Source organism: Falco punctatus (assembly GCF_963210335.1).
Source record: "Falco punctatus genome assembly, chromosome: 2".
Taxonomy (NCBI): domain Eukaryota; kingdom Metazoa; phylum Chordata; class Aves; order Falconiformes; family Falconidae; genus Falco; species Falco punctatus.
The window spans coordinates 1,334,071-1,351,408 of NC_137581.1; the positions used below are offsets into that span (position 1 = coordinate 1,334,071).

At 53.7% G+C, this 17,338-nt stretch overlaps 1 protein-coding gene across 1 annotated transcript; it reads left to right on the forward strand.

Annotated features, from left to right (window-relative positions):
- Nucleotides 1-3,335: 3,335 nt before the first annotated feature.
- On the forward strand, nucleotides 3,336-16,186 carry P2RY2 (purinergic receptor P2Y2). Its single transcript, XM_080376202.1, has 2 exons — nucleotides 3,336-3,623; nucleotides 11,301-16,186. The coding sequence occupies exons 1-2, from the start codon at nucleotides 3,607-3,609 to the stop codon at nucleotides 12,376-12,378; spliced, it is 1,095 nt and encodes a 364-aa protein (XP_080232328.1). The 5' UTR covers nucleotides 3,336-3,606; the 3' UTR covers nucleotides 12,379-16,186.
- Nucleotides 16,187-17,338: the final 1,152 nt, after the last annotated feature.

Below are 17,338 nucleotides of genomic sequence, written 5' to 3' on the forward strand. Positions count from 1 at the left end.
AAGAAAAAATGTTCTGATATACCCCAGCTTGTCTCAAATGCTTCTGCTGGTGTCCCCTTGCCTGTGCTGCAGGTTTAAGCTGCACCCATGGGTGCAGTCCAGGGCTGTGCTGTGGCCACCTCGACCTTCCCAGTCCTCCCATTCCTGTACCACATTCCTGCCCACTAGACAACACGGAAATGTTTTGAAAGTGTCTTAGAAACCTGTGTTGCTGCCAAAACAGTTGAAAAATGAAGCCGTGAAGGGAAGCGCAGGGCTGCTTTCCAGCTCGGCTCGAATGGGTATTGCTGCTCGCCTCCATCTTCTGCACTGCAGCTGCACAAATCATTTACTTCTCAACTGGATTTAAAACATCTGCCTCTGTCTTTAGCTTGTTTGAACTGCTTTGGAGCTGGAAAATTGAGATTCTGGGGGGAGGACGGCTCTTGGTTTGGGTCCCCTGGGAGATGGGTGACCATCACGTGAAGGATGGAAATCAGTAAGGCGGGTTAGGGTGGTCATCAGATGGTAACAACCCTCCTCCCTTCTCCCTTGCACCCAAAGGAGTGGAGGAAGGTGAGAAAATGCAAAAGAAGAGGAAGAAAAGGCTTTTCCTTGCACTGGGCAGTGAAGCTGGGAAGCTCCTGCTTACTGGAAGTTGCTAGGACTTCAACCAGGCTTGGAAAAGGTCTGATGGGAAGAGGACTCTCCAGGGGACAACTTTCCCGCTCCAAACAAGCTTTTAGGGAAACATCTCCTGTTGCTTGTTGAAGCATCCAGCAACGAGTTGCCGACCAAACCTCTCAGCTGGTTGTGGTCATAATTAATCACCCCTTGACATCAATAAGCCACCTGCTTCTTGTCTTGAGTTTGGCTTTGTCTTGTGCTGTGGAAGAGCTGCAGGTGTTCAGACCTCGGGGGATCAGGCTGGGGGAGATGGCGCCAAGCAAGGGCTGCTGAGCAGCAGCGATCACCCCATGGGCCAAAGCCTGTGCAAGGACAGAAAACAAATCTCTGGACGTCATCCACATCTCCATCCATCATCTCTGGACATCATCCCTCCTTCAGAGGGAGACAGGTCAAAGGATTTGGAGGCTGAAACCAGGCTGCTATAGGTCTAGTTAACCCAACCCTTGCCCAAGAAGTGTTTCCAAATCCCAGAGAGATGGGCTTAACTCTGCACCACGCTGGCATCCCAGCAGGGCACTTCTAGGCAGCTTCACCTTTCTGAGCCTCACTCAACAGCTCTGCTCAGGCATCTCCCTCCCTCTGTGCAAGCAACAAGCTTGTCCTTCCTCCCTTATTAGGCTCAAATAGCTGCAATGTGATGTTTTGTTTTCCCTCCTCAAACAAATTACATCAGAAGAAGGAAACGGGCTTTTTTTGTTGCTGTTTTCTGGCATGGAGGTCCGTCAGCAAGATCTCTGCAGCACCATTTCCGTGCCAGACCTTCGTATCCTCTTTGCACTGGCTAATGCCTCCTTAGGCAGCTGCCACTTTCTACCTGTGAGTACTAGATGGCATCAGTGCCCTTCCCCCTCCTCCCTCAGGGGCTTTATGGTTCCCCCCCAGCTACATACAGGAGGCCCCAGGAGCCCCCACGTGAAACCAGATCCAGATGCAGAAGGAAAATCTGGCTTACGCCCATGGACACAGATGGGGAATACACAGGGGAACGCTGGGGCTCGTGGTGGAGAAAAACAACTGGGCCACCTGCCCACAATTTGGTGGGGCTTGTTCTCCAGCCTCACCCTGCCCAGAAACCCTCCAGTTCCCCCACATCTGAAGGTTTTAAGCCCAGGTGGGTGAGCCCCATTGGGGAGGTAGGGCTGAACCTGGCCACCCCTTCGCTTGGGCATCAATCATCTGCAGGGAGAGGGCAGGCTCCAAAGATGCTGGTGGCCCTCCATAGCTTCCTGGGAGGCTGTGTCATACCACGGCTGAATGGAGACAGACCCCAGAGCATCTCCACAGGGTGTTTGGGGAACATGAGGGGTACAATTTTCTGGTTCACACCAGCAACGCCTGAAGTCAATGTATTTCCTAGAAATGTAGGACCCTTGAAGGACTTTTCTTCCGCAGTATGGTCCAGTTTGCCCTCAGGTTTCTGTAGATATTTTGCATCCCAGCAGAAGAATTTTGACAGGTTTGCTACCCTCTGCGGCAGCTGGACCCCCATTTGTGGTTGAACCTAGCCCCCAGCAGTTCACAGGAGAAGACACGGCAAGGAGCGAACCTTGAGCAAACCTTCGGCCACATCCTCCTGACTCCAACAATCTCTTCCCTGGATGAAAAATCAAAATGTTGGGATGCAAGGGGTGCAGCATCCCTTTTCTCAAGGGTTTACCTGTATCCTCAAGGAAGCAGCATTTCATCAACATGCAGCTCCCCAAGGAAGCAGCATTTCATCAGCATGTGGCTCCCAGGAAAATGAGAGTGAAGCAGAAGAACCTGCAATGCATCAGGCCCCCAAATTTACTCTTCTCTAAAACGAATTCCTCCACCCTGGGGAGGTGATGGCAAGGCAGCTAGTTTTGAGCTGACAGCTTGCTGTTTGGTTGATGGGAACTGGTTCTCTAAAATCAGAGCCAAACTTGGCCTCGAAGTCCCTTTGCCATCTCATGTCCCCCCCTCCCCATTGTTCCCCTTGGGAATGAAGCCAGTTTGCTGCAAGGGATGTGCTGCAGGGCATCACCTGAGGTACATTGGTACCCACCCTGGGCCCGATGGGGCACAGCTCGGTGTCACCCACAGTGGGACAGTGTCCCACATCAGGGTGGCCATGGCAGGACCAGCAAGCCGGGCTCATCCACCTGGTTCAGAGGCATTTCTTCACCCCCGAGGTGGGTGTTGGGACCCCCTTACCCCCATTTGGCTGCTCCATGCCCTGGGTAAGGGACTGTGGGCTCTGCCACCGGGGCAAGCTCCAGTGCCAGGGCAGCCCGGGATGTGGTCACCAGGGCACTCCCTGGGGGAGGCAGCTCTCGGGGGAGCACTGGGGCCGCTGCAGATGCAGGGGGAGGGTTGGATGCAGTAAGGGTGACTGGCCCCAGCCCCGGGCGGGTGGGATCCAGCCCTGGCCCCATGCACAGTCCCATTCCTGGAGAGGGGGCTCCTGTCCCAGCATCAGCCCCGCTCCCGGTGCCGGTGCGGGGGGAGCCCAGTCCCAGTTCCAGCCCCGATCCCATCCATGCTCCCATCCCGGGGGAGGGGGAGGTGCGGGGGGGGTGGGGTGGCTCCTTTCCTGACCCGAACCCCGGTCCCATCCCCGCTCCCATCCCCGGGGTTGGGGGCGGGGGCGGGGTGGGGAGCGGTCGGGTTCCCGTCCCGCTCCCAGCGCCGGTCCCAGCCCCGGGCTGGGGGGGCTGGGGGGGCTGGCCCCGCTCCCGGCCCGGATCCCATCCACGGCTCCATCCCCAGAGGGGGACTCGGGCCCCGCTCCCGGGGGCGGTCCCGGCCCGGCCCTGCCCCGCTCCCGGCCCGGGGGGCGGCGCGGCCCGGCCCTGCCCCAGCGCTGCCCGGCTCCCAGGCGGCGGCACCGGCCGCGGGGAAGGGGCGAGCCCGGCCATGGCGCTGCCCCCGCCGCCCCCCTGAGCCGAGCGCGGCGATCGGCACGGAGCCGCCGGCATGGAGCGCCCAGCCCGGTGAGCGGGGCCGCGGCCGACCGGGGGGACCGGGGAGGGGGCGTGCGTGTCCTGCCCGCGCGTGCGACAGTGCGGGACGAGGGGGTGCGACCCCCGGGGTGCGGGTGTGCACGGGGGGGGTGGGCAGGCGGGGTGGGGGGCGCGCACGGACACGCGGACACGGGTAGGGGACACGGACACACACAAACACGCACATGGGTGGGGGGGACACGCATGGACAGACAGACACAGGTGGGGGACACACACACCAACACGCACATGGGGACACACACACACACACAGACACGGACACAGGTGGGGACACACACGCACGCAAACACACACATGGGTGAGGGGACACGCATGGACAGCCAGACACAGGTGGGGGACACACACACAAACATGCACATGGGTGGGGGGACACGCACAGACACGGACACAGACACAGGTGGGGGGACACAAACACACATACACGCACATGGGTGGGGGGACATGCACATACATAGAGACACGGGGGGACAGACATGCACGCAGCCCTGTGTGTGCACACATATGCACACGGGTGGGGGGCACACAAACACGTATATACACACGGGGGGACACACACACGGACATGGGTTCAGGGGGACAAGCAGACAGACACGAGTGGGACACACGTGGGTGGGGGGACATGCACACATACACATACACACTGGTAGGGGGGAGGCACTCGGGTGGGGGGACACGCACACAGACACACGTACAGGTGGGGAGGACATGCACGCAACAGACACGGGTGAGATGGGCACACACACACACACGGGTTGGGGACACCCACACACACATGCACACGGGTAGGGAGGACACGCATATGGGGACACCCACCCACACATGCCTATGAGCGGGGGGACACGCGCACATGCGCACACACGGGTGGGGGGCACACGCATGCACCCCCGTGTGCTCACAGCCCCGTGGCCATGCAGTGGTGATGCTTGCTGCTGGGGGGATGACAGAGGGTCCCTGAGCACCCGCAGCAGGGAGCGGGACACTGGATGGGCAGAGCTGAACCCCACTTCTTCTCGGTGTGGGGGCAGCTCACACTCCACATAACCCCACAAAAAGTGCCCCGAAGCCCCCGACTGCCCCACAGACAGTGTGGTCAGGGCAGTGGCGGGCAGCAGGCTGCTGCCGTGGGCTGCTGCTGGCGTGGAGGGCTCCGCCGGGCACTCGAGAAGCCTCCTGGGCTCCCTTTGCTCCTCCTCGCCTGAATTATTCGATTGTTTATGCATTAATTCCCAATAATCTCTTTTGCCGCTTGGTTTCTCCCGTCCCGGGGGAATTTGCTGGCTGTTTATCAGGGGTTTCCCGTACACACCTCTGGTAAAAGCCGTGGAGCTGACTCCCTGCTTTACTCCGGCTTGTGTTTTTCCACCTCTTTGCATGCTGGGCTCCCTATGTAATTTATTTGGGGGTCTTTTAATTTGCCCTGGGATCAACGAGACTCTGTTTTCAAACTCTTTGACTCCTTGTAATAGCTCCTAACCCCCAAAACGCCTTCTTCCCCAGAGCTGGGCGCTGGGTGGGCATCACTGCAGGAGCAACTTTAAGGGTGAAGCATCTTATTTCTATTTCTGCTCCAGTTTTCTTATCAGCTTATTGCAAAACCCCTTTGGCAACCCGCTGCCTTCCTGTGCACAAGGCAGGGAGCAGCAAACCCCGCTCCTGGGGGGGCTGCCGATGCTGGGGCACGGTGCCCCTGGCGCATGGCTCACGGCTGCTGAAATTGGGCCATTTCATTACCTCCAGGCACGTGTCCCGAGTTCCTCTTCCTCATTTATACCCGAGCAAAGGGAACCGTGGCCTTCAGCCTCAGTGGCTGACGGGCTAAGAGCTCCAGTGCAGGAGGGGGAGACCCCTAAACATGCTGCCGAGCCCTGGAGTGCAGCTGCATCCCAGGGCTTAGTGGTTTATAAAACCTCGAGAGGTATTTTTGACTGTCCTGGCACCAAGTGGCTTTACCCTGTCTCCGCCCGATGCGATTTTTATCTCCAGTTATTGACATAAAGCCAAAGCCATGAATAGTTGGCTGGCAGCGAAGCGTGCTGCCGGCCATGCCGTGGTCCTGCCTTAACGCTCAGCATCCCCCGTTAAAGCCTTAACAGGAACTAGTCCATGAAGCAAAGACCCTTTTTGCTCCCACAGGATGCTCCATATGGAGGAGCAAATTATCCCACCGAAAGCCCACCCCGTGCCTGGGGTTTTCTGGGGTTAGTTGCTGCTTTGGCTTCGCAGTAACTGCTGGTGCCATGGCTGAGCCTGATAATTTTGTTATCCCCGGTCTCGGATGCTGGTTATCTCCCAGATGGGCAGAGCACGTTCGGTTCTGCCGGCGGGGCCGTGGTGCTGACGGGTGACTCCCTTGGTTTGGGCAGGAGGCTGGTAGGTCTTCGTGGAAATGTCATTTCTCCCAAATACGGGGCTTGTAGGGTAAAACAGTAACCAAAAGCAGGTGATTGACCAGAAACTGGTCCCACAGTCTTCTCTCAGTCCAACCGTCCCTTCCTCTAGTGAGCACCAGAAAACCATGGAGGGCAAACCCCAAAGTCAAATCCCTGGTATAAAAACCAGCACAGGGCTCCTTTCGCTCCCCAGGAAGCCTAAAGGATGCAAACGCCCCATTTCCCCCTCGTGATAAATAAAAATCCAGGTTTGGGGGAGGGTCAAATGGGATCTGCCCCCAACCCCAGGGGGTGCTGCAGGGGCTCCTGGGGGCAGGTGATGTGGGGATGCAGGGGAAAAACACGCAGGGAGCATGACCTTTGCTGTAGCAGGAAAGGAAATGTTGATGAAAGGATTAAATATTGGCCAGGATGATACTTGCTTCCAGCAGGATCCGTCCCCGGAGACCTGCCATGCTGGGAATCGGGTCAGGTTCAACCAAATGAGGGCGGCTTTAATTATGCACGAGCGAGCGCTGGCACTGATGGGTTTAATGCTTTTATCTAATTTGCCCTAAAGCTGCAGCTTTGGTTAATCCGGATTGACTTCCTATGGTGTGGACGAAGGCAGGAGGTTTTAGTACAGCCTGGGAAGCGGAGGCTGAAAGGGGGATTGATTCAGCGAGGAATTCAGGGAGTTTCTTGGGGGAAACCAGGAATTCCAAGAAAAAGTCATTTGACTCAAAGCAAAACATTTTATTTGACCTACAAACAAAATCATAAGGTTATCTTATATCCAAACTCCCTCTCTCCTTTTTAGCTTGGGTTACAGAAAAGCCCTCTAGGAAACTGAAACTCCCGCAGAAGAATACTTTTCATGGAGAAAACAAATTCAGCTCTGCTGCTTCTCAGCCTAGGGGCAGGAGGGGAAACTGAGGCACGGGGTCACTTCAGTGGAGCAGCTCCATTTCTGCCAGCCAGAGTGGAGCTGCCCAGCGTCCTCCAAGGTGCTTTTTCGGGGAAAAGAAAAGAAACAGATTCTTTGCATGTTTATTTTGGGAGGAATGAGGGTTTCTGGCTATTTTGGGGTTGGGGGAAGGACTGGGTCAGACCCATGGGGGATAAAAGCGGACATTACCTGGGACTCTGGGCGGGGAGGTGCGTAAAGCCCCTTCAGCTGCTTAAAGCTTGCTTTTGGGTGTCTTGGAAATGTATCTTGGAGGTATCTGGCTGTGGGACTGGTGGGAGAAGCACCAGGGAGCGATGCAGCTGGTGGGAGCGCGATGACTGGGGTTATCCTCAGCCCACGCTGGTGGCCAGAGCCAGCCCAGAGGAGAAAGGCGCTGAAGGTCACTGCAGCGGAAAGGAGCCAAGTGGAAAGGGCAGATGAAAACCAGGCAGTGTGGCCAGGCTCACATTTCAGCCTGGTCCCATCTCACGTCTCCCAACCAGGCAGGCTCGGCAGCATCTGAACGCGCCGTCTGTTTGGTTTTGGTTGCAGAGAGTTTCAACCACGGTCCCAAAGGAGAGAAAAATGATGCTGGGTCGTTTGCTTCCCAGTGTCTCGAGCAGTTCCTGATCTGGAGCGAGGATTTTGATGAGTCTACTAAATGCCTATAAATTAGGGCAGGGAAAACACCCACGCTCTCCTTGTGTCTGTTGCAAAGGAGTTGGTGGGGAAGATGCGAGAAGTGGATTGTGGTTTTGACCTCCAGCGTTAAACACTGGGAGCTGTGGTCGCAGTCGGTGCGTCCGTGCCGCATGGGTTTGATTTCCCAGGGCTTCACACTGGCAGAAGGAAGGGTTGTGTCTGTGAGGTCCTGCCAGTAAATTAATCCACATTAATTATTTGGGAAGGTCAATTAAACCTCATCACCCCTCCCCCCCCCCCCCCCCCCCCCCCCCGAAAATGCATTCATCGCAGTCGTGATTTGGTTGTGCTTTGTTTTCTTTTGTGACTTTGCTTCTGCTGGCAGGCTCCCAAACACGAAACACCGCGGGATGGATGGTGACCGCCTGGATGGCACCAGGAATGCTGAAAAATGGGGCAGAAACTGGGATTCAAGCCCTTTACTCAGTGATTCCATGTCCAATCCATGGTCCTCCTGTGCTGGCCCTGGGTCCTGCCCATCCCTCGGCTGTCTGTGACCTTCTCCAATGACAGCCCCCTCCTTTCCCCTGTTGACTCATCTAAGTATCCCCTGCCTGGCCATGGTGGATACTGTTACGGGAGCATTTTGGGATGCAGGCATCACATGCACATGCCTGTGGGTATATATATTTGAGGGCACGTGGCTGCTGGGGTTGCAACACTGATCTGCCTGGACTCCTCTCATCACAGGGCTCCTCTTACATGCTGTCTTCATCCACTGCAGCAGATGGTACCTGTTTGCTGGGAAAAGTAAACCATGTCCCACGGAATAAACAGGTCCAAGGCTACACTGCAAAGAGCAATATGGTCCAACCGTTGCAACCAGACCCGATGCACGGTCCAGCATGGAGGAAGCTGGTCAGGGCGATGCCCTTGTTCAGCACGGGTGGCTGGAGAGCACCTAAAAAGCTGTGCGTGGTCACCTGCATTCAACGCTAGAGAAGAAGCCTCCTGCCATGATCCTGGGAAGGGCCGGGAGAGCTGATGAAGCAGACGCAGGTGGTTCTTACTGAGCATCATGGTGGGTTTGCTTTTGGTAGTCACAGAAGTATTTATCCAGCTCGGCATCTTCAGGGATCGCTGTGGCTTTCACCCTCTGCCCACCCCCGCTGGGGGCTTGATGCATCACTGTAAGAGCTGTCGTTTGTGCTGTCTGGCCCGTAGGCAGAGGAAAGGGCAGCTGCCAGCTTTTATGCCTTCACATGCTCAGCTGGCTGTGTCCCCTCTGGCTCGCCCGCTGCGGATGCAGCAGGGCTGGGGGTGAGGGGGTGGGTGGCAGCCGTGGCCCCGACAGACACAGCAGGTTTTGTCCTAGAGATTCTGGGCAAAAGTAGGGAAAAAAAGAAAAAAGAAAGGCTTTGGCATTTCCAGAAGGAAAAGGAGGGAGAGCATGATGGCAAGAACAAGGCTGCCTTGTGAGCTTCTCCCCGTGGCTGCCCCGTTCAGGCCAGCCAGAGAGCCCTGTCTGCTCCTTGGGATGGCGATGGAGATGTGTGTCTTGGCACATCCGTGGCTGCAGCGTGGCCTGCAGCAGCCCGTGCTGCCCTGTGCGCCGGAGGAGATTCCCCACCTTGGCTTCCAGATGGGTTTCAAATACCTTGCTGGGTTTTCCAGCTGAGGTCACAGGGGCCTGCAGGCAGGTGGGCTGGAAGATGGGTTATCTTGCCCCATCAGTGCTTCAGAGCTGGGTGACGGGTTGTCTGCAGGGCACTGGGGGGTGCAGATGTAAAGGCATGGAGAAGCTATGTGCAAGGCTGAAGCATCTGCGGCTCTGTGGCCCTTTCCTGAGTCTTTTAGGGCATCTTGTGTGGTTTCTCCTGGTTGTGGTGGCCTGTCCAACCTGTTTAATTGGCTGCCAGGACCGTGGGCAACCTCTGTCTCATCGGCTGCAGATCTGCAAAGCTCAGAGAGAAGAAAGAAGTTGAGAAGAGTAACTGGAAAGTGTTTTTCCGTCTGCCTGAGCACTGTCAACCCTCTCCATCCACAGGGACAACCCTGTTGCTGAGGACTGAACCAGGTGCAGGAAAAGCAAAACTGAGGGGCTAGGACAGAGTAAGATCAGTCCTGGCTCCTCATGTTCATTGCAGAGTGGTTCCCAAAGTTATGTGTGGGTTTTTGCAGATGTTGCAGATTAGTCAGGGTGTGAGTGGGCATGTGATTTCTGCCTACGTCCTTGGCGAGCGTGACCCTCGGCCAGCACTGCTTGTGGTCTGCTCCAAGGGGGAAAGCAGCACAGTGGGGGAGACATCATCAGGGATCGTGTCTGTACCACATCTGGACAGGTTATTTATCCAGTCCTTGGAACAAGGACTAGGATTATCCCCATATGATGCGCTAGAGTCTTCACTTCACCCCTTCTCCGTCAGGTATGAGTTGTCAAGGTGCCTTTTAATGCCACAGTGCTTTGCTTCAGTGAGAGACCACCCAGGTTGGCAGGTTTTAGGAGACCCTCGTTGCCTCCTTCCCTGCAAGATCTGAATTGGAGGCAGGTACAGGATAGCTCTGGGTCAAAACGGTGCTTGTTTGCAAGAAAGCATGCCCACCCCATCCCACAGCATGGTGGCACCAGATTAGAGCTGAACCATTTAGCTGAGAAGGCTGGTATTGCTCTTTTCTACCTAAAATGATGGTGAGATTTGGGTCAGGGCACATCCCACATACTCATGCAAAGGGCATCTTTACTCAACTCAAACCTTTCCTCCCGCAGTAGCTCCCGGTCGCTGAGCTCCTGCGCTGGATTCTTCTCCCTGTGACCCCGTTTCCGTGGGCTCCCTGTAACGCGGTACAGCAGTGAGATCAATCCAGCTTCTTCCACAGGGAGCCAAATGCATTTTAATTTGATCCCCGGCTGATGGGCTTGCTGAGCAATCATGTGTCGGCCGGGTCGTGGGCTGTCCCTGACGCACAAAGGGGCCCTTGTCCTTCCTGACACAGACAGTGCCAGACTCTGTGTGTCTGCAGAGACTCTTTTGAGACTATTTTTCTCGTCTCAGCTGGTCACTCCCATGCATAAACCAGCTTTGTGCAAGCACGGGCAGATTGTCTGGTGGTGGTGATGCTGGAGGAGCAGGTCTCGTGGCTAGGAGGGGGGGGACCAGTGAGATGGCTACCGTCAGCCCAACACTAAACCCACTAAAACCCCATCATCATCAACAACCAACCCAGGTGGAGCCTCTGTGATGGAGAACACGGTCCCTTTGGCAAGGTTTGATTAGAGGGGACTCCAGATGTTGTGGTGATGTTTGCTCTGCCAGAAGGAGCTGAGGACCTCTGAAATCAGGACCCTGCCAGTCGCAGGGATTGCCTGCTGAAGAGCACTGTTCCCTTTTCTTGGCCTTTCTGCCAGGGATTTAGTGGGACTCGCCTTTCACAAGGGTCATCTGAGTCTGGATGGTTAAACACAGAATAGAGGGCCTCTTCTGTTCTGTGGCACAGGAGACCAGATTTCTGTGTGAACCTGGTGGGAAGGGTGAACTGGGGCATTGCACGGGGCTGCAGGAGGTCTCAGTTGAACTCCCGGGTGTGGGAGGTGTGACGGCATTGTGGCACTGGGGTTTTCTCATCTAACCCACCTCTTCCAGGGACTCCTTACCTCCGTGACCTTACAGCATCTTTGCTTACCCCTAGGGTGATGGCAAATCTAACAACTCCAGCCTGGATCAGAGTCATCAACAGCTCTTTGGACCCAGGTGGCACAGGAGACAACACCTACAAGTGCATATTTGATGAGGACTTCAAGTATGTCCTGCTGCCTGTCTCCTACGGCATTGTGTGTGTGGTGGGGCTCTTTCTCAACCTGCTGGCCCTGTATGCTTTCATCTTCAGGATCAAGACCTGGAATGCCTCTACCACGTACATGTTCAACCTAGCCGTGTCTGACACACTCTATGTGGTCTCCCTGCCGCTCCTGGTGTATTATTATGCCATGGGGGACAACTGGCCCTTCAGCGTGGGCTTGTGTAAGATAGTTCGCTTCTTGTTTTACACCAACCTCTACTGCAGCATCCTTTTCCTCCTCTGCATCAGCATCCATCGATTCCTGGGCATCTGCTTCCCACTGAAATCACTGCAGTGGGGGCACGTCCGCTACGCCCGGAGGGTGTCCGTCATTGTGTGGGTGGTGACCGTCGTGTGCCAGTCACCCGTGCTCTTCTTCGTCACCACCAGCGTGAAGCGTGACACCATCACCTGCCACGATACATCCAGCAAGGACCTCTTTGGCCAGTTTGTCATTTACAGCTCGGTGATGCTGGTGCTGCTCTTCTGCATCCCTTTCCTCACCATCATCATCTGCTACTGCCTAATGGCCCGGAGGCTGCTGCAGCCCACACGGGGGATCTCCCGGCTGTCCCGATCCAAAAAGAAGTCTGTCAAGATGATAATCATTGTCTTGGTGGTCTTCATCGTTTGTTTTCTTCCTTTCCATGTCACCCGTACCTTGTACTACTCGTTCCGGAGCTGGGACTTGAGCTGTCAGACCCTCAATGCTATCAATTTAGTCTATAAGGTGACTCGTCCCCTAGCTAGCACCAACAGCTGCCTGGATCCCATTTTGTATTTCTTAGCTGGACAGCGATTTAGGAAGTTTGCAGGCAGCAAAATGCCAGGGAAGCCTCAAAATGAAATGGCACTGGGCATTGTGCCCAACAGTCACCTGGAAACCAGCAGCAACACAGACACGTTATCCAAGGATGCGAAATCCTAGCTCCGCTCCAGCACAGCCAGCATCTTCTCCGTGACAGAAGGGTTTATCCCAGGAGGTCAGGATGCTTCAGGGCCCGAGGTTTTTGGTGTTTGCAGTGCCTTGGCTTGCACCCAGTTCAGCATGGTCCTTGTTAAATGCAGTCTCTGCTTGTTGCTGTTTCAAATGCCTTTTTTTTTTTTTTCCCCGGGAAGGTGCCGCTGTGGTTATACACAAACCCCCCTATCTCTGCCTCTTCATCCAAGCCTGCCTCTCTGTTCAACGCTGAATGGCTCCTCTCCACCAGTGAGGCTGGGTGACCTCTATCATGGTGGCCAAATCTGCTAAAACAAATCATGCCCTGAATGTCTTAGAACACTTTCTAAAGCAGAAACATTGTGTGCAAAAGGTCCACCTAAAGAAATCCATCTGCCCTTCTCCAGATCCGCTAGCACAGAGGTAACAAGAGTTTCTCTGTGCCTTGGCGAGGGAGGAGAGGCTTTTGGTCGATGAGGAGAGTCAGCTGTGGTTCTGCTAAACAGATCAATAAATTGCTAAGTGCAAATACCTCCTGCAGCGGGAAGGGGTCTCCCACAGCTGTGCATCCCTGAAGAAATGCTCTCACAGCTTCATGCCCCGGCATCTGCTGGCAGAGCCGGGAGGGGACTCCTAGCTCCTGTCCAAGGGCTGGCTTCCCATTAAAAATGGTGGACCTCCCGTCCCACTGGATTATGCCAGTACCATCCATTGGAGTTTACTGGTACCATCAAGCAGGTCCCCTGTAGGTTTCTCCAGTGGGGTCAGTATCTTTCAAAAGACCCATCAGTGCTTCCCAGCAACAATGTTCACCCTTGAAAAGCTTTTAGGAACATGTAGCTTCCTTTCAGCTGCTGACTTTAATAATCATCTCCAGCTCATTAAAATCTAGGGTGAGGTCTTCATGTCTTCTTTTTAACCCCCTTACTAGTGACTCATGTTACCAGCAAAGAAGCAAAGACCATTGCTTGTTCCCCTGGCTGAACGCTGCCACATTCTCATTGCTGCTCAGAGGTGACAGCCCTCTCAGACCTTTAGCAGCTTGCCATGACCCAAAATGCTGCCCAGATGCTGCTGTCTGGTTTCCCCATAATCCCAGTAATCCCAGTGCTCCACTGGAGCCAATCAGCATATCCCTTCCTGACAGTGTAGATCTTCCCTGGGAAATCTGGCAGCACTAAACCCTGGGTTTAGGAGCCGTAACAGTAAAACCTGGTGCTAGGCTTGACCCCAGACCTCTCTGGATTTGGGCTTGCATCCCCCATCAGCCAGGACAGTTCAAAGTAAACTGGAGAAAATAGCCACAAAACATTTCACCAGAAAGTCCACTTGGTCTTTCTCTCTGTAATTGTTGGGTTAGAGAGCCAAGAGCCGAGGCCCATGGCTTCCTTGCCCAGCTTTGCCACGAGGATGCTGATTCCTCACCCCAAAAACGAAAATTGCTTGTGCTGCAGCACTGGACGAGTCATATTTTTGTAAAAGCAGCCCTGACTCTATTTTAGGATTAGGCAAACACATTTGATCCTGGTTTAGACCAATGCCTCAGGCCTCCTCTTCATGTCTCCCATCCCTCCCTCTTATGATGTGGCTCGATGGAGGTAAAGGCACGCCACGGTGTAACCAGCTGAGTTTAGTCCAAGGGTGACTGGGACCATTCAGGGTTAAATGGGAGGTTCCTGAGGTCCAGGCTTTGTGGAGACGTGGTCCTATGGATGGCTTTTGTCCCAGCCAGCAATGTCACAACCACAGGAGGCAAAGAGGGGACTGTCTCAGCTCTGAACACCATCGTCAAAGAAAAACAGAACAATTTGATCATTTGATGAACAATTAGATTAAATGGTTCATCTCATCCCTGAGTGCACTTTTAGGAAAGGGTTGGGTTGAGACAGGACTTCCCCCATGGCAGCACCTTTTTTGACTTGGGCAGGTGAAGGGAGCTTGGCTTCGTGGGGAGTGTCGCAGCGTAGTCACCAGTGCGAGACAAATAACTGGGAGGAATTTATTCATCCGAAGTGCTGCACTGGTACAAACGTAACTCCAGGCCAGGTCTCGCTTGGTCTCCCACACTTGCCAAAAAGCAGCATGAACGCCAAGTTACGTGCTCTGAATAATTCAACAAAATATGCTCAGAGTTCACTCCTGCAGTCCTGCTAGGCAGTCCCACCTTTCTCGGAGCTGGCATGAGCCAGCTTCAAACGACCACCTTGGGCAACACTGCCAGTCCCATTGCGGGGTCCTCCTGTGACCTTGGTCCTGCACAAACTGGTGGCACTGTTCAGATGCAGAGTGGTTGGAGAGGTACCAACTGGAAATTTATATATAGATATTTTTTTTGTTTGTAAAAGCTCTAACTTATACTAAAAAAAAGAAAAAAGAAAGAGGTTTTGTGACGATGACTGTACATTTTTATTTTTGTAACATACAAACACCTCAGATTTCTTATAGTGAATAAATTTATTTCTACTATGAGCACTCTTCTGCCATCTCCTCTGATACGTACAAAGAAGAGGGGATACTGGAGATAGAAACTGGGTTGTTGAATGTCATAGACATATTTGAAGCTCCAGATACAGCTGTCCACACATGGGCTCCACAGTAGATACCTCCAGCATCTGAACTCCTATAGGAGTCTGTAGAGGAGGTGGTCACCCCAAGAGACAGGTCTTCTCATCCTTGCTCAAGGTGAAATGGAGCTGAGATGGAAAGGGCTGATGGAGCACCCACAAACCCAGCAGCTCATTAAGGAGACTTTCACTTTTTCTTGCTGCTCTCTCCCCTTTTCCAGAAAGTACAGTAACACCAGTGCTTGTCCTGCATCCTTGCTTCTCTGAGACAGAAGGACCCAGAGGAGCAACTCAACTGTCTCAGATGTGAACTTGCTGTGGAGACAAGTTGCAGCATCCTATTACACCCCAGGATGGCTCCTTATAGCCATCAGAGCAACCTCTGGACCTTAAAAGCCACTGAGCAGGTCTTCGGTCCTCTCTCTAACCCATTCCCAGTGGGGTCGTGTATCTCCTTGCAGCGTGCCCATGGGCATTGCGCTGCAGACCCTTACAGCAATGCCCCATAACTGCAACAGGCTGACCCAAACCCTCTGATTTACCCCTTAAAGGTCTGGCAGAGATTCAGGCAGGGTCAAAAATGCCCCCGAAGAGACTACTGCTCCTGGATTCCATCTGCCAAGCAAAACCGCCTCTGTGAATCTTGACCTCCACCTAATGTGCAGGGGGCTGGTCCCACCAGTTCTGGCAGAAGCCAGGTGCAGGGAAGCCACATGGTCACGGCAGGGCTTCGTGGGGGCCAGAAGCCCTGGCAGCATGACAAAGACAATAGCCAATCTTTTTGGTTGTGTCTCCATGGACTTGGTAAGTAGCTTCTCCTAGGCCTCTCCTGTTGAAGACCAGAAGGAATTGCTCGGTTAATTAATTAGTGACTCTCTAAGCAATTAATCTCCTATCCCATAGATGGTATTTTTTTTCTGGTTCATCCAGCAGTTCACGGAGCCACCAAAGCAAGAAGTTTCCCTCCACATGCTGAAACCTCTAGTTCTCAAAGAGAAGAAGGTTTCCTGAGCCTAACCACAGTCCCCATGAAAAAAACAACCGCCAAACCATTTTGTTTTCCGTTGCAATTTACCTGCCTCTTGCTCCCCATCCTGGCCTTTGCTGTGCCCATCTCTGCTGATGAAACAAGGCAAGTGAGGACACACTCACCTCCATTGATGAATTTATTACAGCCCGTGATCAAATCGCCTTGAAAGCTGCTCAGCAATAAAGTAAGGAGCTGAAAGTCCTTTGCTCTTGTCCCGAAGCTGATTTTTCCAGCCTTCAGATTAATTTACACCTGATCTCCCAGCAATGTTTTTAAGATGCAGGCACAGCAACTGCCCATCGCCCTGCAGTGTGAGACAGAAGCACTTGACGGTCCCCTGCACCACGGCTGAAAGCTCCACTTTGGCTTTTCTTTTAAAAAGAAATTTCTAGCCCTTACAGTTGCCAAAACACAAAGACTCAAAAGCATAAAGCCAAAGAAATAGCTGCAAGCCCCAGTATTGCTAAGTTAGACATCCCAAAATACACTCTCTGAAAAGTCTCTCTTGATTTTCAGCCCAGGTTTTGGAGTCCCACCCGGGGTGAACACCGTGCGGACGAAGGGCTTGCACATGAATAGCTTTAGCTTGTGGGTTTTACAGCATCACACCCAAGTTTTTCCTGCAGTGATTTCTCTGCAACTCAGGCCAGCACTGACTCATGTGAGTCATTCAAACCCAAGAATGAGAATTAAGCACAAATAATACCCATTGACGGGGAACACAGAGGTTGTGCAGTTACTTCAGAGAAACAAACAGAAAAACACCCCCCCAAACCCACTTTTTCTAACTATCCTGCAGCTTTGGGAGCAGGAAGGCAAAGTTTAGAGCATTGATGGTTTCCTGCCAAGCAAACAAATGTGCCACGTGGGCTGGAGGGATGCACACTTCTCCTAGACCTTCCCAGCATCCAAGTGTGGGGCTTTTCCTTCCTGATCACGGCTGTCTAGGAAGCAGCCCCTTTATCTGGCAAAGGAGGGCAGCGGGTCGAGTCATTACTGTAAGCCACTCAGTACATCCGCTTCTTTTTTGAGTAGCAAGTCCTGGTTTCATTTTTCTTCTGGTTTTCTCCCTTGGGGCTTGATTTTGTAAGGAACAAGTCTGCCTGCCCCTCCAAGCCATTTCTGATCTAGTTGGCCATTTCAGTAGAGGGACAGAGTCTCTGCACTATTGAGCTCCTACGAGTTTCACAGCAAGCAGATTGTCGCGCGAAGGAGAAAGAGCCAAAGGAGCCCTCACCCAACAGCTCAACCTTTATATTAGACACCAGAGAAACCACATCCACTTCCCCATGCTACAGCCTCCATCGGCTTGGGAAAGTGTCCATCACAATGAGTGAGAAAAGGTGACAGATGG